Source organism: Coregonus lavaretus (genome assembly GCF_964263955.1).
Source record: "Coregonus lavaretus genome assembly, chromosome: 1".
NCBI lineage: Eukaryota > Metazoa > Chordata > Actinopteri > Salmoniformes > Salmonidae > Coregonus > Coregonus lavaretus.
In genome coordinates this window covers 56,817,321-56,842,558 of record NC_139988.1, presented here as the reverse complement: position 1 = coordinate 56,842,558, position 25,238 = coordinate 56,817,321, and the positions used below count along the sequence as shown (strand labels likewise).

The 25,238-nt window shown below is 43.6% G+C and overlaps 2 protein-coding genes across 2 annotated transcripts in view; one reads left to right on the top strand and one right to left on the bottom strand.

Moving 5' to 3' along the window:
- The first annotated feature begins 5,749 nt into the window (after positions 1-5,749).
- Positions 5,750-7,638, top strand: LOC311130664 (serum amyloid P-component-like). The gene is made up of 4 exons (XM_084163449.1): positions 5,750-5,857; positions 6,091-6,148; positions 6,568-6,670; positions 6,919-7,638. The coding sequence occupies exons 2-4, from the start codon at positions 6,091-6,093 to the stop codon at positions 7,436-7,438; spliced, it is 681 nt and encodes a 226-aa protein (XP_084019575.1). The 5' UTR covers positions 5,750-5,857; the 3' UTR covers positions 7,439-7,638.
- LOC311133537 (molybdenum cofactor sulfurase-like) overlaps positions 7,512-25,238 on the bottom strand; it is a gene marked incomplete at both ends in the record, with an annotated part of 41,174 nt that continues 23,447 nt past the window's right edge. Inside the window, 6 exons of the mRNA XM_084167042.1 lie at positions 7,512-7,526; positions 7,890-7,949; positions 8,202-8,321; positions 13,575-13,777; positions 14,036-14,160; positions 14,406-14,493. Coding sequence (XP_084023168.1) covers positions 7,512-7,526; positions 7,890-7,949; positions 8,202-8,321; positions 13,575-13,777; positions 14,036-14,160; positions 14,406-14,493 — 611 coding nt within the window. The remainder of the gene's footprint in view (positions 7,527-7,889; positions 7,950-8,201; positions 8,322-13,574; positions 13,778-14,035; positions 14,161-14,405; positions 14,494-25,238) is intronic.

Genomic DNA, 25,238 nt, shown 5'->3' with positions numbered 1-25,238 from the left:
GTCCACCTGTGGTAAATTCAATTGATTGGACATGATTTGGAAAGGCACACACCTGTCTATATAAGGTCCCACAGTTGACAGTGCATGTCAGAGCAAAACCCAAGCCATGAGGTCGAAGGAATTGCCCGTAGAGCTCCGAGACAGGATTGTGTCGAGGCACAGATCTGGGGAAGGGTACCAAAAAATGTAGGCAGCATTGAAGGTCCCCAAGAACACAGTGGCCTCCATCATTCTTAAATGGAAGAAGATTGGAACCACCAAGATGCTTCACAGAGCTGGCCACCCAGCCAAACTGAGCAATCGGGGGAGAAGGGCCTTGGTCAGGGAGGTGACCAATAACCTGATGGTCACTCTGACAGAGCTCCAGAGTTCCTCTGTGGAGATGGGAGAACCTTCCAGAAGGACAACCATCTCTGCAGCACTCCACCAATCAGGCCTTTATGGTAGAGTTGCCAGATGGAAGCCACTCTTCAGTAAAAGGCACATGACAGCCCGCTTGGAGTTTGCCAAAAGGCACCTAAAGGACTCTCAGACCATGAGAAACAAGATTCTCTGGTCTGATGAAACCAAGATTGAACTCTTTGGCCTGAATGCCAAGCGTCACGTCTGAAGGAAGCCTGGCACCATCCCTACGGTGAAGTATGTTGGTGGCAACATCATGCTGTGGGGATGTTTTTCAGCGGCAGGGACTGGGAGACTAGTCAGGATCGAGTGAAAGATGAACGGAGCAAAGTAAAAAGAGATCCTTGATGAAAACCTGCTCCAGAGTGCTCAGGATCTCAGACTGGGGCGAAGGTTCTACCTTCCAACAGGACAACGACCCTAAGGACACAGCCAAGACAATGCAGGAGTGGCTTCGGGACAAGTCTCTGAATGTCCTTGAGTGGCCCAGCCAGAGCCCGGAATTGAATCCAATCAAACATCTCTGGAGAGACCTGAATTTACTAACGCTCAACACCCGTTGAATATGGCCGGTGTCAGTAAACGTAGGCAAAAAAGCGTAATTCAATTGTTGCCAGCAGCACAGTTACAGTCACCAACGCTCTGGATAACATGAAAACACCCTAACCAGCTCTGCTAGGGTGAGTAAAATGGTCAGAGTGAGATTTTCTCTCATTTGTGTCTGGATGTAGCTAGGAAGCTAGCCAACGTTACCCATTTAGCTTGGGTGCTTGATTGCTGTTGTGAGGTCAGAACGCTCGGATCAACCCTACTCCTCGGCCAGAGCATCCAGTGTGCGCTCTGAACGCTCTTTACGAATGGACAATCTGACAAAGCTCTGAATTTACTAACGCCCAAAGCGCACTCTGAGTGCACTCTGGCACTCCAGATTGAATTTAGGAACACACCCAAAGAGAAACATTGTAACTTGCTGTTTTTAGGGATATGTTGAGATGTACATGATGAAAATGTATCTATGCAATAAGATGACAATTAATACCTTTTTACAAATAGTTATTTTAGTATGTTGGCTATTTAGAATTGTATAAGAGTAGCCAAGTCAGTTGAATGAGAGAGGGCCAACTGAACACGTATTGAAGAGAGTAGCACCAGATAAACTATTTTAAATCTTTAATGTTTCAGACCCACTTCATTCTTCTCACCATACCCTATCCAGGTCCCAAGGTTTAAGAGGGTACACTAAACCACAAGACCATGTGTGTTGTGTTTTTTCACTGAGCTAAAGGGGTTTAAGAGGGTACTAAGCCTACGCTTTGCCATTGCAGAGCGAGTAGTCAATGTTGCATTATGTAAGTACCATAAATTACTACGTTTTTACCCGAAAGACGGTGGGACACAGACCATCATAATACATTGTAAACAACTACCATGCTTTCATGTTTCACTACATACTGCTAGTACAAAACCATGTTATTTTTTTCCCATTGTACTACCATGGTTCATTTTTGTAAGGGCGCACACCATTTTATCGGCAACAAGTCAATTTGAAAATGCGCATTTTGTTTTTATAGATTTTAGAATATTCGCATGAAAATCTGTCATCAACTGGATGGAAACCTAGCTAATGTGTTGTTTTGTATGTGTTTATATAGAATATAATAGAATCCACTACAATATAAATACTTTACTCTTCTCTACTTTATTCTTTGGTCAAAAACTTGATTCATCAGGTTTTTGACCCTAAAGTCAAGGGAAATTGACTCGTTGAATTTGATTGAAAAGAGGAACAGAAAGTCATAAAAATACCACCATACAATTGCAGATACATTAGAATGCTGTGTTAACACTTTCACAACCCCTACTGTCGCATGACTAATGGTCATCAGGTCAGAAAACAATATATTGACCATCATTTTGACTCAAATCACCCTTTTTCTGTGTGGGAGTGCATAACTTGCAAAATGTAATTCAAATCAAATCAAATCAAATTTTATTGGTCACATGCGCCGAATACAACAGGTGCAGACATTACAGTGAAATGCTTACTTACAGCCCTTAACCAACAGTGCATTTATTTTAAACAAAAAAAGTAAGAATAAAACAACAACAAAAAAGTGTTGAGAAAAAAAGAGCAGAAGTAAAATAAAGTGACAGTAGGGAGGCTATATATACAGTAAAATAAAGTGACAGTAGGGAGGCTATATATACAGGGGGGTACCGTTGCATAGTCAATGTGCGGGGGCACCGGCTAGTTGAGGTAGTTGAGGTAATATGTACATGTGGGTAGAGTTAAAGTGACTATGCATAAATACTTAACAGAGTAGCAGCAGCGTAAAAAGGATGGGGTGGGGGGGCAGTGCAAATATTCCGGGTAGCCATGATTAGCTGTTCAGGATTGGGGGTAGAAGCTGTTGAGAAGTCTTTTGGACCTAGACTTGGCACTCCGGTACCGCTTGCCGTGCGGTAGCAGAGAGAACAGTCTATGACTAGGGTGGCTGGAGTCTTTGACAATTTTGAGGGCCTTCCTCTGACACCGCCTGGTATAGAGGTCCTGGATGGCAGGGAGCTTTGCCCCAGTGATGTACTGGGCCGTACGCACTACCCTCTGTAGTGCCTTGCGGTCAGAGGCCAAGCAGTTGCCATACTAGGCGGTGATGCAACCAGTCAGGATGCTCTCGATGGTGCAGCTGTAGAATTTTTTGAGGATCTGAGGACCCATGCCAAATCTTTTTAGTCTCCTGAGGGGGAATAGGCTTTGTCGTGCCCTCTTCACGACTGTCTTGGTGTGTTTGGACCATGATAGTTCGTTGGTGATGTGGACACCAAGGAACTTGAAGCTCTCAACCTGTTCCACTACAGCCCCGTCGATGAGAATGGGGGCGTGCTCAGTCCTCTTTTTTTTCCTGTAGTCCACAATCATCTCCTTTGTCTTGGTCACGTTGAGGGAGAGGTTGTTGTCCTGGCACCACACGGCCAGATCTCTGACCTCCTCCCTATAGGTTGTCTCATCGTTGTCGGTGATCAGGCCTACCACTGTTGTGTCGTCGGCAAACTTAATGATGGTGTTGGAGTCGTGCCTGGCCATGCAGTCATGGGTGAACAGAGAGTACAGGAGGGGACTGAGCACGCACCCCTGAGGGGCCCCCGTGTTGAGGATCAGTGTGGCAGATGTGTTGTTACCTACCCTTACCACCTGGGGGCGGCCCGTCAGGAAGTCCAGGATCCAGTTGCAGAGGGAGGTGTTTAGTCCCAGGATCCTTAGCTTAGTGATGAGCTTAGAGGGCACTATGGTGTTGAATGCTGAGCTGTAGTCAATGAATAGCATTCTCACGTAGGTGTTCCTCTTGTCCAGGTGGGAAAGGGCAGTGTGGAGTGCGATAGAGATTGCATCATCTGTGGATCTGTTGGGGCGGTATGCAAATTGGAGTGGGTCTAGGGTTTCTGGGATTATGCTGTTGATGTGAGCCATGACCAGTCTTTCAAAGCACTTCATGGCTACAGACGTCAGTGCTACGGGTCGGTAGTCATTTAGGCAGGGTATCTTAGAGTTCTTGGGCACGGGGACTATGGTGGTCTGCTTGAAACATGTTGGTATTACAGACTCAGTCAGGGACATGTTGAAAATGTCAGTGAAGACACTTGCCAGTTGGTCAGCACATGCTCGGAGTACACGTCCTGGTAATCCGTCTGGCCCTGCGGCCTTGTGAATGTTGACCTGCTTAAAAGTCTTACTCACATCGGCTACGGAGAGCGTGATCACATAGTCGTCCGGAGCAGCTGGTGCTCTCATGCATGCTTCAGTGTTGCTTGCCTCGAAGCGAGCATAGAAGTGGTTTAGCTCGTCTGGTAGGCTTGTGTCACTGGGCAGCTCACGGCTGTGCTTCCCTTTGTAGTCTGTAATAGTTTTCAAGCCCTGCCACATCCGACGAGCGTCAGAGCCAGTGTAGTATGATTCAATCTTAGACCTGTATTGACTCTTTGCCTGTTTGATGGTTCGTCGGAGGTCATAGCGGGATTTCTTATAAGCGTCCGGGTTAGAGTCCCGTTCCTTGAAAGCGGCAGCTCTACCCTTTAGCTCAGTGCGGATGTTTCCTGTAATCCATGGCTTCTGGTTGGGGTATGTACGTACGGTCACTGTGGGGACGACATCATCGATGCACTTATTGATGAAGCCAGTGACTGATGTGGTGTACTCCTCAATGCTGTCTGAAGAATCCCGGAACATGTTCCAGTCTGTGCTAGCAAAACAGTCCTGTAGCTTAGCATCTGCGTCATCTGACCACTTTTTTATTAACCGAATCACTGGTGCTTCCTGCTTCAGTTTTTGCTTATAAGCAGGAATCAGGAGGATAGAGTTATGGTCAGATTTGCCAAATGGAGGGCGAGGGAGAGCTTTGTATGCGTCTCTGTGTGTGGAGTAAAGGTGGTCTAGAGTTTTTTCCCCTCTGGTTGCACATTTAACATGCTGGTAGAAATTAGGTAGAACGGATTTAAGTTTCCCTGCATTAAAGTCCCCGGCTACTAGGAGCGCTGCATCTGGATGAGCGTTTTCCTGTTGATTAATGGCCTTGTACAACTCATTCAGTGCAATCTTAATGCCAGCATTGGTTTGTGGTGGTAAATAGACAGCTATGAAAAATATAGATGAAAACTCTCTTGGTAAATAGTGTGGTCTACAGCTTATCATAAGATACTCTACCTCAGGCGAGCAAAACCTCGAGACTTCCTTAGTATTTGATTTTGTGCACCAGCTGTTGTTTACAAATATACACAGACCGCCGCCCCTTGTCTTACCAGAGTCAGACGTTCTGTCCTGCCGATGTAGCGTATAGCCTGCTAGCTGAATGTTGTCATTGTTGTCGTTCAGCCACGACTCCGTGAAACATAAGATATTACAGTTTTTAATGTCCCGTTGGTAGGATAACCGTAATCTTAAATCGTCAATTTTATTCTCAAAAGATTGAACGTTGGCTAATAGGATTGATGGGAGAGGCAGTTTACTCGCACGCCGTCGGATCCTTACAAGGCACCCGGATCTGCGTCCACGATATCTCCGTCTCTTCCTCACGCGAATGACGGGGATCTGGGCCTTGTTGGGTGTCTGTAGAATATCCTTCGCGACCGCCTCGTTGAAGAAAAAGTATTCGTCCAATGCGAGGTGAGTAATCGCTGTCCTGATATCCAGAAGCTCTCTTTGGTTATAAGAGACGATGGCAGAAACATTATGTACAAAATAAATTACAAATAACGCGGAAAAACACACATAATAGTACAATTGGTTAGAGGGCTGTAAAACGGCAGCCATCTTCTTCCGGCGCTGGCAGCCAGGGGCGTTTTACATTATAGGCGACTCGCTTGCATAACTAACCTGTTTCACAATGACTGATGATGAGTATTTAAACAAAAAGAGAAGGGATCCCCTAAGCTAAATCAGTTATTTTACAAAACCGGCAAGGTAGGCAACATTATCCTAACATTAAGATGATAACATTATTATAACATTAACATATTATTATTAATATATCCACTATAATGTGCAATGTATATGTGTGCATACACTGACTATACAAAACATGTTTGGTATACTCCTAATGTTTGGTATACTCAATGTATTTGTGTAAATGTAATGCAATTTTCTATTTAAAAAAGAAAACTGTATTTCAATTGGATGACATTTTCTTTCCATAGATGGAGAGACTCTTTCTTGTGCATGTCCTGTTTACAATGTGCTGGGCTGTGCCTCAAGGTGAGATATCTGACCATTTTATTCCTAAATCCAGAGCCTAAAGTTTGTCATGCTACAATAGATATATTAACAATGTATTTTATTTATTAATGTATCCTTTTTCCAAGACAGAAAGTAGGTGCCAAGGTAGCCTAAATATCTTGAGAAAACAGCAATCAGTCTATTTTTAGGTTAGAAAATAATAAACAGTAATTCATGCAATAATTCATGATTAAATTAATTAATTAAAATGTATACAGTATTCTCTCAAAAAGTATTGGTGCTTGACAATAGTGTCTCCACATGGTGAATATGATAATTATTCAGATCTAAATGGCCTACAAGATAAATTTACATCAGAGCATGTATTGTACTGTAAATAATTTGTTCATCATACAGAGGCTACCGGTATTTACCATGTCCTCTCTCTGTCTCATTAGACCTCGCAGGTAAAATGTTCACATTTCCAAAGGAGTCCGACTCTGATCATGTGAGGCTAATGCCAACGGGAGAAAACTATTCTTCTGTGACAGTATGTCTCAGGTAATCAATGTAGTATTCAATACTTCCATATGTGTCTGTATCTAGCATTAGAAAGCTGTGCAATGAATATTGCCAACAATAATATGGTGTGAGCAGCAGTCAAATACCTTTAAAATAATTATTTTCCAGTGGTAATTCTTAGTAAATAAGGGAGTAATAATAGTTATTTTTTTTTGCATTTGGTTACTTTCAGCCCTAAAATGTAATTCCAAGGCCTAGCTAATGTGTGTATTATGAATTTCCTAAAGGTATTTCACAGATGTCAAGAGGGCGTTTTCCATCTTTTCCATGGCAACTCCGACAAGCCCCAATGACTTTCTGTTGTTCAAAGAGTCCAATGGTGACATGGAGCTAAATGTTAGAAATGTGGCAAGTATATTCACAGGGCTACCAGGCGAGCAGAACATGTGGATGTCTCTGTGTGGGAGCTGGGACTCAGTCACCGGACTTAGTCAGGTTTGGTTAAATGGGAAGCCAAGTGCAAGGAAGATGGGATACTCTGCTGGGAATGTGCTGAATGGAAAACCCATCATAATCCTAGGTCAGGAGCAGGATGCTTATGGTGGAAATTTTGATAAAGGACAAGCATTTATTGGTCACCTCAGTGATGTGCACATGTGGAATTATGTTCTGTCACCTTGTGAAATCCAGCACTTCACAAGCGACTTAAATTTCATCCCTGGAAATGTCCTTAACTGGAGGTCCCTCGAGTACACGATTGATGGGCTTGTGGTTCTAGAAAACAAGCAAACACCCTGCCAACAATGAGCAGTGCCAACCAATCATTCAGCGTTGTTGAGAAATGTTGATTATAATCAAACATCTGAATATGCAAGTGTGTCTATTCACAACTATTCTGCAAATCATAATAAAACGTGTTTTTCTAATCAAATCAAGAAAAACATTATATTATTTTCTAAAGCAATATCCTCCAATGAATCTAATAAAATTACACTCTTTATAGTAAATTGTGTTGATTGTATATTTCAGTGCAGGCTCATTGAAAGGCAAGTCCCCAGTCTGGGGACAGAGGAGATGGCAACATGGTTGGGAACAGTGTGATTGATTTTTAAGTTGGCACCCGGGTTAAAGGTCGAATTCAGACGTTTTTATCTCAATATCAAATCATTTCTGGGTAACAATTAAGTACCTTACTGTGATTGTTTTCAATTAAAATGGTCAAAAATAAACAAAAATAGCTTCTTAGCAAAGGGCCAACATATAGGGTAGAATTAGAGTATTCCAGTGATTGGTGGACCAGGTACACACCACAGGTCACCTAAAAACAAATGTTCTTGTTTTCCATGTACTCTGGCTACCTCTGATTTAACGTCAATGACACGGACCGTTGCAAATGCAGTCCACCCAGTAGTAAGTCAGATGGTGTGTCATGGGATAGGGACTATCTAAAAACGCTACACACCCTGGAACATATTGTCACACACTGAAATTAAACAAAAACTTCCCCCCTCTCTCTCAATCTCTCTCTCTGTCACACACATACACACTGCAGCGGTTGTTTTACACTGACCTTCCCCTTGCGATAGGCAGAGAGAGACAGAAGAGGCTCCTTGGTCTTGGCTCCTGTGCTCTGATCAACCCCGATCATCTGGCATCTGCCACGCCAACCTGCCACCTTCACGTCACCGACCTGCCACCATCACGTTCTCACCAATTGTGCAAATTCTCCCACTTAAAAAGATGAGAGAGGCCTGTAATTTTCATCATAGATACACGTCAACTATGACAGACAAACTGAGAAGAAAAAAATCCAGAAAATCACATTGTAGGATTTTTAATGAATTTATTTGCAAATTATGGTGGAAAATAAGTATTTGGTCACCTACAAACAAGCAAGATTTCTGGCTCTCACAGACCTGTAACTTCTTCTTTAAGAGGCTCCTCTGTCCTCCACTCGTTACCTGTATTAATGGCACCTGTTTGAACTTGTTATCAGTATAAAAGACACCTGTCCACAACCTCAAACAGTCACACTCCAAACTCCACTATGGCCAAGACCAAAGAGCTGTCAAAGGACACCAGAAACAAAATTGTAGACCTGCACCAGGCTGGGAAGACTGAATCTGCAATAGGTAAGCAGCTTGGTTTGAAGAAATAAACTGTGGGAGCAATTATTAGGAAATGGAAGACATACAAGACCACTGATAATCTCCCTCGATCTGGGGCGCCACGCAAGATCTTACCCCGTGGGGTCAAAATGATCACAAGAGCGGTGAGCAAAAATCCCAGAACCACACGGGGGGACCTAGTGAATAACCTGCAGAGAGCTGGGACCAAAGTCTACCATCAGTAACACACTACGCCGCCAGGGACTCAAATCCTGCAGTGCCAGACGTGTCCCCCTGCTTAAGCCAGTACATGTCCAGGCCCGTCTGAAGTTTGCTAGAGTGCATTTGGATGACCCAGAAGAGGATTGGGAGAATGTCATATGGTCAGATGAAACCAAAATAGAACTTTTTGGTAAAAACTCAACTCGTCGTGTTTGGAGGACAAAGAATGCTGAGTTGCATCCAAAGAACACCATACCTACTGTGAAGCATGGGGGTGGAAACATCATGCTTTGGGGCTGTTTTTCTGCAAAGGGACCAGGACGACTAATCCGTGTAAAGGAAAGAATGAATGGGGCCATGTATCGTGAGATTTTGAGTGAAAACCTCCTTCCATCAGCAAGGGCATTGAAGATGAAACGTGGCTGGGTCTTTCAGCATGACAATGATCCCAAACACACCGCCCGGGCAACAAAGGAGTGGCTTCGTAAGAAGCATTTCAAGGTCCTGGAGTGGCCTAGCCAGTCTCCAGATCTCAACCCCATAGAAAATCTTTGGAGGGAGTTGAAAGTCCGTGTTGCCCAGCGACAGCCCCAGAACATCACTGCTCTAGAGGAGATCTGCATGGAGGAATGGGCCAAAATACCAGCAACAGTGTGTGAAAACCTTGTGAAGACTTACAGAAAACGTTTGACCTGTGTCATTGCCAACAAAGGGTATATAACAAAGTATTGAGAAACTTTTGTTATTGACCAAATACTTATTTTCCACCATAATTTGCAAATAAATTCATAAAAAATCCTACAATGTGATTTTCATTTTGTCTGTCATAGTTGACGTGTACCTATGATGAAAATTACAGGCCTCTCTCATCTTTTTAAGTGGGAGAACTTGCACAATTGGTGGCTGACTAAATTCTTTTTTTCCCACTGTAGGTCTAGAAGGATGAGAGCAGAGGAGAGAGAGTTAGCTTTAGCAGTGCGGAGAGCCTCCGTGACACAGAGAAGAGCAGTGTCAGTTGAATGACCAGTCTTGAAACCTGACTGGTTTGGAACAAGAAGGTCATTCTGAGAGAGATAGCAAGAGAGTTGGCTAAAGACGGCACACTCAAGAGTTTTGGAGAGAAAAGAAAGAAGGGATACTGGTCCGTAGTTGTTGACATCGGAGGGATCGAGTGTAGGTTTTTTGAGAAGGGGTGCAACTCTCGCTCTCTTGAAGACGGAAGGGACATAGCCAGTGGTCAAGGATGAGGTGAGGTAAGGGAGAAGGTCTCCGGAAATGGTCTGGAGAAGAGAGGAGGGGATAGGGTCAAGCGGGCAGGTTGTTGGGCGGCCGGCCGTCACAAGTCGCAAGATTTCATCTGGAGAGAGAGGGGAGAAAGAAGTCAAAGCATAGGGTAGGGCAGTGTGAGCAGGACCAGCGGTGTCATTTGACTTAATAAATGAGGATTGGATGTCGTCAACCTTCTTTTCAATATGGTTGACGAAGTCATCCACAGAGAGGGAGGAGGGAGGGGGAGGAGGATTCAGCAGGGAGGAGAAGGTGGCAAAGAGCTTCCTAGGGTTAGAGGCAGAGGCTTGAAATTTAGAGTGATAGAAAGTGGCTTTAGCAGCAGAAACAGAGGAAGAAAGTGTAGAGAGGAGGGAGTGAAAAGATGAAAGGTCGGCAGGGAGTCTAGTTTTCCTCCATTTCCGCTCGGCTGCCCGGAGCCCTGTTCTGTGAGCTCGCAATGAGTCGTCAAGCCACGGAGCAGGAGTGGAGGACCGAGCCGGCCGGGAGGATAGGGGACATAGAGAGTCAAAGGATGCAGAAAGGGAGGAGAGGAGGGTTGAGGAGGCAGAATCAGGAGATTGGAGGGAGAAGGATTGAGCAGAGGGAAGAGATGATAGGATGGAAGAGGAGAGAGTAGCGGGAGAGAGAGAGCGAAGGTCGCGACGGCACATTACCATCTGAGTAGGGGCAGAGTGAGTAGTGTTGGAGGAGAGCGAGAGAGAAAAGGATACAAAGTAGTGGTCGGAGACTTGGAGGGGAGTTGCAGTGAGATTAGTAGAAGAACAGCATCTAGTAAAGATGAGGTCAAGCGTATTGCCTGCCTTGTGAGTAGGGGGAGACGGTGAGAGGGTGAGGTCAAAAGAGGAGAGGAGTGGAAAGAAGGAGGCAGAGAGAAATGAGTCAAAGGTAGACGTAGGGAGGTTAAAGTCACCCAGAACTGTGAGGGGTGAGCCATCCTCAGGAAAGGAACTTATCAAGGCGTCAAGCTCATTGATGAACTCTCCAAGGGAACCTGGAGGGCGATAAATGATAAGGATGTTAAGCTTGAATGGGCTAGTGACTGTGACAGCATGGAATTCAAATGAGGAGATAGACAGATGGGTCAGGGGAGAAAGAGAGAATGTCCACTTGGGAGAGATGAGGATTCCTGTGCCACCACCCCGCTGACCAGATGCTCTCGGGGTATGCGAGAACACATGGTCAGACGAGGAGAGAGCAGTAGGAGTAGCAGTGTTTTCTGTGGTAATCCATGTTTCCGTCAGCACCAAGAAGTCGAGGGACTGGAGGGTAGCATAGGCTGAGATGAACTCTGCCTTGTTGGCCGCAGAACGGCAGTTCCAGAGGCTGCCGGAGACCTGAAACTCCACGTGGGTCGTGCGTGCAGGGACCACCAGGTTAGAGAGGCAGCAGCCACACGGTGTGAGGCGTTTGTATGGCTTGTGCGGAGAGGAGAGAACAGGGATAGACAGACACATAGTTGATAGGCTACAGAAAAGGCTACACTAATGCAAAGGAGATCGGAATGAAATTAACTAAACATCTGGGGAAGCGAGGCCTCCCTCACTAACCTTTCACTGAAACACTCAAATACAACTCTTCCAACTTCCACTTTAGAAATTATAATTGCTGTAATCTACAGTAGTTCAATGTTTCCAGAAATAGACTAACTTAGTTTATTCAGCTAGCTAACTTGGTACAGTATTCTTCTGTGAAAACCTCCCAGGGCACCGTATCCTATGACGCCATAGCTAACTAGCATGCTAGCATCCAATAACACACAGTTTAGCACCAATACTTACAACAAACTACCAATGGATCATTCATGTCCGTGTCTAGTTCCTTTCATAATGCAGAAGTAATTAAACGTTGGCTAGCTAGCACAAAGTCAGTCATGCTAGCTACACAAGTGGACTACACATCTCGAATGTTCAGAAAGTGAAGCTTACGTTGCAAAATTCTCATTGACTAAAATGATACAGTACTGCTAGCTGGTAATGTTGCTAGCTAGCAGTGGCTGTGGTGTTGACTGTTTGAAAATGTAGCTGGCTAGCTAACCTCGATATTTTCTCTATACTACACCTTTGTCTTTGATACCAAGACAAATATGTAGCTAGCTAACTTTACACTAATCAAATCGTTCCGTTGAAATGTATTTAGTTGCTACAGTACTGCTAGCTGGTATAGTTGGCCAGATAGCAGTGGCTGCGGTGTTGCTACCCGCTAGCTAGCTTTAATGGTCCAGGTAGTGGGTTAGCTAGCTAGCCTCGTGCTTCACCGGGCTCCGTCGAATACACTACAATACTTACCTACAATAACTACCTACAATAACTACCTGGATAAACTACCTACAATACCTACCTACAATCTAAATGCATGGTTTAAGCTTTACTCAACACATATAAAGAAGAAGCCAAGCTTACCTCCCCGCTTAGAGGAACACAACCTCACCCCATCGCTCCTCACACCACTATCAGATGTAAGTGCGAGGTCCTCTCTTACAAAGAATTGAAAACGTTTATGAACAAAAATGGACACTCCCCCTCCCACTCTTGATGTTCTACAGTGGTGAACAGCATTATAAGGAGACATGTCATAAAGCGTGATTGTCTCTTCGGTCAACCATGTTTCTGAAAGAGTAACGATGGAACATTCATGACTGAGAGAAGACAGATAATGAACAAGGTGGTCATGATTTTTAGGAACACAGTGAACTTTCTAATGAAAGGTAGAAAATAAGCTTGTCTTGGAATTAGAAACACTGCTATACAGGTTGTTAAATAGCTTAACATTATAGTAATAACAGGTGATAGACTCATCTCAGGTAAATTTCAGGAAATCTGAATCTGGATCAAAACAATGATATTTATCGTTCGCTTCATTAATATCTAATGGGTTAAAGACCATGTTATCAGGGTTGATATCCTGCCCAACTAAGAGAGATACACAGTCGCAATCATCCAGAGAGTGGAACGGAAACATACAAGTGCATTCCTCACATGTCCAATACAACCATACCTTTCTGTTAGTTTTATCAATAGGCGTGCACTTCTTATGGAATGCACATTGACACCGTCCACATAACACCACTGAAGACTTCAGAGGGTTATGACATTTAGAGCAATGTGTGTTTTTGGTCATGAGGTGAAACACATGGACAAAGTAGAGTAAATATGTGTGTGTGTGTGTGTGTGTGTGTCAAATCAGTGGACTATAACTGAGTCACTTGCCATAGGCCTACGAGACGGGGGGTGAACAACCAGCTGATCATACTTCAGGTATGCCATGTTGCCTTTCTTTCGTTCTTCAATTAGTCGTGGCAGCAGTTCCTTTCTTTTGAGGCTTACCTTTTCGGAGAAGTCTTCATTGATGAAGATGCTGGTTCCCTTCAGGCTCTTGGCTCTCCTGAGAATCTCCCTGAGTAATTTCACCACTATAGATCTGGGCCGTCCATCGGAGAAGAAAGTGCCATTCCTATGTGCCCTCTCCATCTCAATGAGTTTAGGGTCCAGTTTGAGTTGATCTGCCAGGTGTTTCTTGGCCTTGACTTCTGTGTCATGTCAAGTTTCAGTCTTTACGTACTCAATTCGATCAATTAAAATGTTATTGCGCCCCGATTGGTTTTCTGTCCTGGCACTCCAATGGTGGAACCAGCTTCCCCCTGAAGCTAGGACAGCAGAGTCCCTGTCCATCTTCCGAAAGCACCTGAAACCCTACCTCCGTCTGCTAAATTACTAAAATGTAAATATAAAATGATAGCCTAGTATGGTATCTGAACTTAAGTTTACCAGGGACATTTCACTTTCACCTTTTTCATGGCCCTTTTTAATGTTGCAGATGAAATCAGGACTTTGCCTTATCAAACGACAAGGCTGTTCAAGGAACTCTGAGAGCCATGATGCAGCTTCATCGCCACAGTCCACTGTCTCCACCCTTGGGATGGAGAGAATACAATAACAACCATTACAACATTTCTGAATCAAGGGGATGGTCAAATATCCTTATTTTAAATGATCTGTTATAACATCTGAAGGTGACTAAAAGGTATTGAAAATATGTGTCAGACAAATGATTGTGGGAAAATGCATCAAAATTAAACATGTCATTCTGATCATACATGTCTTTCAAGCCTACTCTACAAAGACATAGCTAGTAGTTTAATAAAAACAACAACTCACCTGTCACCACCCACCTTGCTTTGACACACCCTATGACTCTGGTGTGGCTCATTGTGGTTTTCCAAAGGGACACAAATAGTGTCCATTCCTGAGAGAGAAGAGGAACTCTTTTAGAACAGTTCTGAAAATGTGTTACTGAAATGTATGTGAGGGGTGCTGCTGAATAAAAATTCCTGACGTGTCACAATAAAACATTTATAAATGTATATATACACTCAGTGGCCAGTTTATTAGGTACACCACCCCTTTCAAGAAAATGGTTCGCTCCTAGAGACAGTGAGTCATGTGGCCGTGGCTTGCTATATCAAGCAGGCAGACAGGCATCGAGGCATTCAGTTACTGTTCGATTGAACATTAGAATAGGCTAAATGAGTGACCTAAGTGATATTGAGCGTGGTATGATTGTCGGTGCCAGGCGCGGCGGTTCCAGTATTTCAGAAATGGCCGGCATCCTAGGCTTCTCAGGAACGACAGTATCTATCTAGGGTTTACCGAGAATGGTGCGACAAACAAAAACCATCCAGTCAGCTGCAGTCCTGTGGGCGAAAACAGCTCGTTGATGAAAGATCGAACGAGAATGACAAAAATTGTGCAAGCTAACAGGTGGGCCACAAACAGGCAAATAATGGTGCAGTACAACAGTGGTGTGCAGAACGGCATCTTGTAACGCGCAACTCGTTGGTCCTTGTCATGGATGGGCTATTGCAGCAGACGACCACACCGGGTTCCACTCCTATCAGCTAAAAACAAGAAAAAGTGGCTCCAGTGGGCACGCGATCACCAACACTGGACAATTAAGGAGTGAAAAAACATTGCCTTGGCTGACGAAGCCAGGTTCCTGTTGAGTCATGCTGATGGCAGAGTCAGGATTTGGCGTAAGCAGCATGAGTCCATGGCCCCATCCTGCTGGTGTCATTTGTAAAGGCTGGTGGCAGTGGTGTAATGGTGTGGGGAATGTTTTCCTGGCACACGGTTGGTGCCTCAATACCAATTGAGCAATGTTTCCATGCCACGAAAAATTCTGGCTGTTCAGGAGGCAAAGTGGGGTCCGACCCGGTACACTGAGTGTCCAAAATTATTAGCACCCAAAAAATAATATATGAAATAAATAATACAAATATTGAGCAATCTTGTATGCTCAAAAATATTGGAAATTACATTATTTTATACTATACTGATCAAAAATAAACGCAACAAGTTCAAAGATTTTACTGAGTTACAGTTCATATAAGGAAATCAGTCAATTTAAATAAATACATTTGCCCCTAATCTATGGATTTCACATGACTGGGAATACAGATATGCATCTATACCTTTGTAACCCTCTCACCAGGCTCGAATTTGACTCTCACAATGTTACCTTATTTAGAATATCTGAACAGCATGGGATATTAGGTGAGAAGGACATCTCCAATAAGAATCCCTATTGTAAACTTGCTAGGGTGAATGACAAATAGGGTATTAACTTCAGATAGAATGATTATAGACTTGGTTATTATTATAAGGATATGCTTTCCCATGCATTAAATGAAACTGAAACAGTAAATGACTCCACCAATACAACAGACTTAAGGTTCAAGATCTATATTAATCAAATGTTCAATGTATCACATCAAAAGAAATAAAAATAATAAACCCCAATGATTTTTCCACAACCCATGTCCAAATTATTTGCAAGCTTGCTTAAACCCTGGGCGCGCGTTGGAGCTCATAAAAAAATTACGACATACATAAAGTCCCGAAGTCCACCCCACATTTGTAGTTACTCACTACTTGTAGATAATGCCTCAGCAAAATATAGTAGTTCCGTGCAGGTGTCCTCACAAGATCCACAGCGAACACAGCTATCAATGCAGCCAGTACTCCGTAGCAGCAACAGACATCCGTTGGAAACCCGAACTCGTTGATCGTCACAAGCAATTCTCTCCAAGTCTTGCACGATGCTAGGCTAACCTCTAGGATGTCGAATGTCTCCACAATGCGACGGCAGCTTCAGTCTCCACTAGGTCTTTCTTAACGAAATAATAAACACTCTCTTATAGAAATAAAATCAGGATTTCCCTTCAAAAAAAAACTCTGTAGGTATGGTTTTGTTTTCTCTTTATCGTTTCCTTTGGTCGTTTTTCCTTCACCAACCCCACTAATGTCTCTCCTCTCCCTTCTTTCAACCTTTCCCTCTCTTTTCTTTCCCAGCAACCAGTCCACTCTACCATTGGCCACAACTTAACAAGTTACCTCATTGGTCAAAACTTTAACGAGATACGTGGGAAACTTAAACTTAAAAGTAAACCAACCTATTCACTTGTAAACAATTTTTAAACATTGCTTCAAAAGAAATGCATTAATGACATTACAAATCAGGAGCTATTCGATCACCTTTTAAATCTAATACCAATGAATTATAACAAATAAACTCTATACTTGGTTTTAGCAAGGTATTACACTCTCCCCCCACCAAAATAGGCATGTCCTCATGACTTGTAAACATAAGTGAAATGTAATGACAAGTAAATGTGTCAACTCTTAACTACAACCTACAGCTGAGACAAAACCTGTTAGATAATTGAAAATGAGATACATTTGTGTTTCCCTTATCCAATCCACTTGTACAATGTGGAACAATATCTGACAACTGGGGCTATACTTGGAACTCCAGGTTTATCATAGGTAAGTAATACAGGTGCTTTCTTTACTCTCTGAGATCTTCTTATCCCTGGTCCTTCCATTTCCTCCGAAGTTTCCACTTCTCCCTGAACTTCTCGTTCCTCTTCTGTAATCTCTTCAACTGAGTTAGATGCCTCATTATCATCTGCTTCAACTCCAGTTGCGACCTCAGCTTCTTGACTGGACTCTTTTACTTCCAGAACTTGGTCTGCTCTTTCAGGTTCCCCTGTCATTTGATTCCAAACTATGTCTAAGTCCAAGCTAAATGGTTCCGACATCTCTTCCACTTCTCGGCTTATACAGTTTGTATTTGGCACTTCATACCATACTCCGATGTCCTCATCTTCTGAGTCAAAATCCTTCTCATCTTCTGGATTCTCAACCTCTTCAACTTTCTCATCATTCCGAGGAGTACAGTTTCCAGGAAACTTTTCATTTCCCTTTCTCTTCCTCCTTCTTTGCAGGGTCCTTCTACCAGATGTTGGTTCTATGTTAACCACAGGTTCTATGCACACTTTCTGCCCCAGTGGTAGCAGGTGATTTCGATGAAGAATCTTAATGGGTCCATCTCCAATTTCAGGCTTCAAACGAAACACAGGTAAGTTTGACATCTGACTTTCCACCACATATGGCGTAGAGGCCCAGCGATCTGCCAGCTTATGTTTTCCATTCAGTCCTAGATTCCGTATGAGGACTCTGTCTCCAGGCATAAGTTGCGTGTAGCGGATCTTCTTATCATATCGCTATTTGTTTTCTTGGTTTTGCTTTCCAGCAGTGCTCTCAGCAAGTTTGTAAGTAGCTTGTAACTGTTTCTTCATATCAGATACATACTTGAGGTAAGTTCTCTCTGAAGAGCTATCACTCGAGACTCCAAAACAATTATCAACAGGCAATCTAGCTTCACGTCCAAACATCAAAAAATATGGCGAATAGCCAGTCGCTTCATTCCGACTACAGTTATACGAGTGCACTAGATGGTCCTCTGTAGCTCAGCTGGTAGAGCACGGCGCTTGTAACGCCAAGGTAGTGGGTTCGATCCCCGGGACCACCCATACACAAAAAAAAATGTATGCACGCATGACTGTAAGTCGCTTTGGATAAAAGCGTCTGCTAAATGGCATATTATATTATATTATTATATTATATTATATTATATTATTATTATATTATATTATATATTATTATTATATATATAATATTATTATTATATAGATGCCCAACATACTGACTCCATTTGTTATTTCGTGTAGGATCAAGAGTTCCAAGCATGTTCAACAAGGTTCGGTTGAATCTCTCGGGTTGCGGATCTCCCCGAGGATGATATGGTGTTGTCCTTGACTTCTCCACTCCAAGCATATTCAGTAGCTCATGGATGAGTCGACTTTCAAAATCTCTACCTTGATCACTATGCATCCTCTTGGGCAGACCATAATGGATGAAGTACCACTCCCACAATACCTTGGCGACCATGGATGCTTTCTGATCCTTCGTAGGAAAAGCTTGAGCGTATCTTGTGTAATGATCCGTAATGACAAGAACATTCACTGTGTTACTGGAGTCAGGCTCAATGGACAGGAAATCCATACACACAAGGTCCATAGGTCCATCACTTTGCATATGACCAAGCGGAGCAACTATCTTTGGAAGTGTTTTCCTCTGTACACAGCGAGCACAGGACTTACAGTACTCCTCTACTTCCATCTTCATGCGTGGCCAGTAGAACCGGTCTCTGACAAGTCCATATGTCTTGTCAAATCCTAAATGACCTGAGTCATCGTGCAGTGACGTGAGAACCATAGTTCTGAACTTCTCTGGAAGAAGTAACTGAGCACGACGAGTCTTGTTTGGCGGATGTGTGATCCTGTACCTAACTCCATCTTCCATCTTTAGCTTCTCCCACTCTCTCAGGAGCAAAGAGATGAGTGGATGTTTTGTCTTGGTCACCCTGGTGATATCATGTTTATTAAGAGCAACCCACATCTCTCCTAAGCAAGAATCTTCTTGTTGTGATGCAGAAAGTTCCATAGTGCTCAATCTGGGCATGTTAGACTTCAGCATGCTCAGGTAGCAGTATGCTTGAGGCACAGCATGCATAGAGGCTCCCAACTGATCAATCACTCTACTATGAGATGATCCAGGAGTTATTCTAACAACATTAGACATCTGGCACATGGCTCTAACACCGGGAATGTCTCTCCAATCTTGTTCCACTGCATATTGCTGATGAGGGCGGCGAGATAAAGCATCGGTATCTATGTTCTGCCTGCCTGGCCTGTACTTGAGACTAAAGTCATAGGTAGACAATGCAGCCAGCCAACGATGACCAGTGGCATCCAGTTTTGCGGACGTGAGGACATATGTCAATGGGTTGTTGTCTGTTCTAACCTCGAACTTGACCCCATACAGGTAATCTTGTAGTTTATCAACCACGGCCCACTTCAACGCAATAAACTCTAACTTGTGAGCTGGGTAGTTGCGTTCAGAAGCGGTCAGGCTTCGACTCACAAATGCCACAGGACGCAGACCCTCACCTTGATCTTGGTACAGTAACCCTTCGCGGCTAGCATCTACATGTAGAACGTATGGCAACTGAGGATCAGCAAAAGCCAACACAGGAGCTTTTGTGAGGCTTTCCTTCAATGTCTCGAATGCCAATTCACACTTCTCATTCCACCTTGATCCAAATGGTTCTGAGTTGTTGAGGTAGGCTTTCACCTCTTCCTTGGACTTTCTCCCTTTCTTGCCTGCGGGAAGATATCCACATAAGAGCTGATTCAGGGGGTAACTCACTTTAGAGTAGTCTTTCACAAATCTCCTGTAATATCCACAGAATCCTAGGAAAGAACGCAGAGCAGTCACAGTTTCAGGCCTTGGCCACGTGGTGACAGCTTCAATTTTTGATGGGTCTGTGGCCACTCCATTCTGGGATATGATATGTCCAACATAGTTGACAGATGTGCGGCAAAACTGACACTTGTCAAGTGACAGTTTTAGGCCTTCACTTTTCAAGCGGTCCAACACCTTGAGCAACCTCTGCTCGTGTTCTTCCAGCGTCCTTCCAAACACGATTAAGTCGTCAAGGTAAACAAGAACTTCGAGTAGATTCATGTCTCCAACTGTCTGTTCCATGACACGTTGAAATGTTGCAGGTGCTCCGGACACACCCTGTGGCATCCTCTCAAATTGGTAAAATCCAACTGGACAGATAAATGCAGTCTTCTCTTTATCTGTGTCACCCATTGGGATTTGATAGTATCCGCTTCGGAGATCTAACACACTGAACCATTTGCTCCCACTCAAACATGTCAGAGCATCCTCCACACGTGGGACTGTGTACTGGTCGGGAACAGTGCGCTTGTTGAGGGTCCTGTAATCAACACACATGCGTATGGTGCCATTCTTTTTCCTCACCACCACAATAGGAGATGCATAGGGGCTTCTCGACTCAGATATGATCCCAGAACTTTTCAAGTTATTTAGATGCTTCCTTACATCTTCAACATCAGCTGGAGCCAAGCGGCGAGATCTCTCCCTAAACGGTTTGTCTTCAGTAACTCTGATGGTGTGATGAGTACTCTTTGAACAACCCACATCAAACTCATGTGTTGAGAACACTTCTTTCCATTCCATCATCTTTTCACATAACCTCCTCTTCCATCCCTCAGGCACTGGAGAATCTCCAAAGTTGAATGAAGACGTCAACTTCTCAGATGAATCCTGCTCTCTTTTCAATGGAAACCCAGGAGCAATATCTACAGGAAACAGATGAGCAATAGGCATACCTCGTTTCAGAGTGATCTCCTTTGTCGAGACATTCCTGACAGTAAGGGTGATTCTTCTAGACGACACAACTGCAACCGTCTGGATTTCAGGCCTCACTAGTAGTTCTTCAGGGAACCGAGGTTCTTCAGGCCTCTCTACCAGAAGGGTTTGAGTAGAAGGTATCCCAGGAAACTTTGGAATTCCAGTAACTCTCGCCTGCCCACCAGGTGGCAGGGTGACAGGTTTTGTCTGTGCGAAACAGACCGTTCCTCTCTTCTCATCATCATCAGTTGAGCTTTCTCTCATCCTCTCATATGCCTCCTTGATAGCAGGATTAACTTGTAGTGTGCTAAGGAAACCTTCACCTTCCTTTTCTCTGCAAGCAGTCATAAGTCTCTTCACTACAGACGTTTTTGTGCCGACCAGAATAGACACGTCACCTTTCATGGCCGGATCTGGACATACCAACACAAGTGCTTCAATGGTCTCTGCTACGCCCACAACCGATCCCGAGAGCTCAAGCTTGAGCGACAAATAGCCATCATATGGATACTGCTCAGAGCTAAGGCCCCATATCTCGAAGTTTCCTATAGGAATCAATGGCAAATGCGTCAGGTACTTGTCATAAAAGGATCTGTAAAGTAGAGTAATCTGAGAACCACTATCTAGTAAAGCTTTAGCATAGACACCTTCAATCTGTACAGAAACGACAGAACTTGGGCCAACTAAACCTGTAGGTAGCATGTCTTTCATGTCTTCATACTTGTGGCACTTTGTGGAACGTATCTTCACCGGGACGTCAGGCCGCTCCTTTACTGGGTCCCTCTGTAGTTTCCCATAGACCGTTTTTATTTGATCAGGCGTGTGTTGACTTTCCTCAAGTTCTCTTCACCTTCACAGTTTCTCTTGAAATGGCCATCTTTTCCACATCTATAACAGAACACTCCAGGGTTTCTGTCGGCCTGTGTCTGTTCTTGTGATGGATTTACCCTTTTCTTTTTGCTTTTAAATGCAACATCTGACCTTTGTGTGTCAGAGTAAGCTGCTGTGACGTTAGCAGACATGAGATGTGTCATTTCAATTTTCAAACCTTTTAGCTCTTTTCTCAGCACTTCTATCTCAGTATTAGCTTCTTCACAAACTGTAGCAACAGGAGCAACAGCTGATGACTTCACAACACTCTTCGTTGTGTTCCTGTCTTGAATCATGTCCTCCTCCTCCCTTACTTCCTGCAGCAGCTCAGTAAAGGTTGGTGGATCACGCAGCTTATAGGTCATGCGAATACGAAGCGCAACCATGTCATGTGAGGATGCACCTCTCACTACTTGGCCAATGCGTGTGCGATTCATCTCTGACAGCTCAATGCCTCCTTTTCGATATACAGTGTGCAGCAATTTGTCAAGTCTCAACAGGTAAGCTGAAAGCTTCTCTCCTTCACTCTGGAATGTGTTTCTGAACCTTACCATGAGATCAGGTGCACTTTTGGTGGTACCGAATGCGGTTTCTAGAGCCTTCATGTATTCGATCGCTGTAGCATGGGGGTTTCCGGTCCTAAAGAACCTCAAAATGTCAGCAGCAGGCCCTTTAAGACTTTCTATTATTCTCTGTTTTTTCACATTGTCGGTGCACTGCCATTCCTCTAGAAAATGGGTGGTTTGCTCAGCCCATGCGTCATACTCTTCCTCTCCACTAGGAGTGGGCTTCACACCTGAGAACATACGTAGCTTACGGTAACTCTGAGTCTCAGATGGCACATTGTTGCATTTTTCTACCAGTGAATTTATGGCAGTAACCAGTTCAGCGTTGAGGTCAGCACCAGAGGGACTTACCAGGCCTTTAACATCAGCCACAGTCTTCCCTTCATATCTCAGAAAGGATAATAGCTTTGCCTGGAAATCTTCACCCTCTCTCTCAACTGGAGATGTGACTTGTGAAACTACATGTACAGGCCAGGGACCCAACTCTCCAGGTATCCCAACAACACTTGGCACAGCTATTTCGTTAAGGTTGTTTGATATCTCTACCAAAACATATTGCTTTTTACCAGCTGAATAAGAACAACGACCACAGAGTCTAATTTTACCAAAAGCCTTAACATAAGTCAGCGTTTCCAGCAGAACCTCATCAGACACATCATCTGTAACACTGCTAAGGACAACTGCACGATTAGTAGCTAGCTGTTTCTCTCTACACCAGGTAACAATCTCTTCAACATGCATGTTGTAGGTTTATGTCTATACAGCAATGTCAGAAGAAAATCCAAAATTTCAATTCAAAATTGTCAAATGGGGAGTCAAAAATATCCCATCAACAATAACCAAGATCCCGGACCAGCCCCCAAAAATGTAACCCTCTCACCAGGCTCGAATTTGACTCTCACAATATTACCTTATTTAGAATATCTGAACAGCATGGGATATTAGGTGAGAAGGACATCTCCAATAAGAATCCCTATTGTAAACTTGCTAGGGTGAATGACAAATAGGGTATTAACTTCAGATAGAATGATTATAGACTTGGTTATTATTATAAGGATATGCTTTCCCATGCATTAAATGAAACTGAAACAGTAAATGACTCCACCAATACAACAGACTTAAGGTTCAAGATCTATATTAATCAAATGTTCAATGTATCACATCAAAAGAAATAAAAATAATAAACCCCAATGATTTTTCCACAACCCATGTCCAAATTATTTGCAAGCTTGCTTAAACCCTGGGCGCGCGTTGGAGCTCATAAAAAAATTACGACATACATAAAGTCCCGAAGTCCACCCCACATTTGTAGTTACTCACTACTTGTAGATAATGCCTCAGCAAAATATAGTAGTTCCGTGCAGGTGTCCTGACAAGATCCACAGCGAACACAGCTATCAATGCAGCCAGTACTCCGTAGCAGCAACAGACATCCGTTGGAAACCCGAACTCGTTGATCGTCACAAGCAATTCTCTCCAAGTCTTGCACGATGCTAGGCTAACCTCTCTCAAATAAACTCTATACTTGGTTTTAGCAAGGTATTACACCAAAAAAAAAAAAATTGTGCAGTGGATCAGAAAACCAGTCAGTATCTGGTGTGACTACCATTTGCCTCATGCAGAGAGACACATCTTCATTGCATAGAGTTGATCAGGCTGTTGATTGTGACCTGTGGAGTGTTGTCCCACTCCTCTTCAATTGCTGTGCGAAGTTGCTGGATATCGGTGGGAACTGGAACATGTTGTCCCACAAGTTGATCCAGAGCATCCCAAACATGCTCAATGGGTGACATGTCTGGTGAGTATGCAGGCCATGGAAGAACTGGGACATTTTCAGCTTCCAGGAATTGTGTACAGATCCTTACGACATGGGGCTGTGCATTATAATGCTGAAACGTGGTGATAGTGGCGGATGAATGGCACGACAATGGGCCTCAGGATCTTGTCACGGTATCTCTGTGTATTCAAATTGCCATCGATTAAATGCACACAACGCCATACACGTGGTATGCGGTTGTGAGGCCGGTTGGACGTACTGCCCAATTCTCTAAAACAACGTTGGTAGAGAAATTAACATTAAATTATCTGACAACAGCTCTGGTGGACATTCCTGCAGTCAACATGCCAATTGCACGCTCCCTCAAAACCTGAGATATCTGTGGCATTGTGTTGTGTGACAAAACTGCACATTTTAGAGTGGCATTTTATTGTCCCTAGCACAAGGTGCACCTGTGTAATGATCATACTGTTTAATCAGCTTCTTGATAAGCCACACCTGTCAGGTGGATGGATTACCTTGGCAAAGGATAAAAATGCTAAATAACAGGGATGTAAACAAATTTGTGCAGAAAGTTGCTGGAAGATCCACTTGCGGCCAAGTTTCAACCTCCTGGCAGAGGCAAGCAGGTTGCTGTCTAAAATGTCCTGGAACTGGGTAAAGTTCAAGATGCCGTTGACCTTAACAAGGGCTCCAGGACCAATGGAAGCAAAAATCATAGATCCACCACCTGCATATGCAGAAACGATCCCCATGCCTACTGTAAAATATGTTGGTGGATCTTTGATGTTATGGGGATATTTTGGTTCCACCGGTCAAGGGGCCGTTGTTAAGGTCAACGGCATCATTAACTTTACACAGTGCCAGGACACTTTAGCCAAAAATCTGGTTGCCCTTGCCAGGAGGTTGAAACTTGGTCACAAGTGGATCTTCCAGCAAGACAATAACCCCAAGCACACATCAAATAAAATAATATAATTAATATAAAATGGTTAATTGAACACAAAATCAACATTTTGCAATGGCCATCTCAGTCTACGGACTTCAACCCAATTGAAAACCTGTGGTTTGAATTGGAGAAGGCAGTCCAAAAGCACAGACGAAGGATATCAAGGATCTGGAAAGATTATGTATGGATGAATGGTCTAAGAT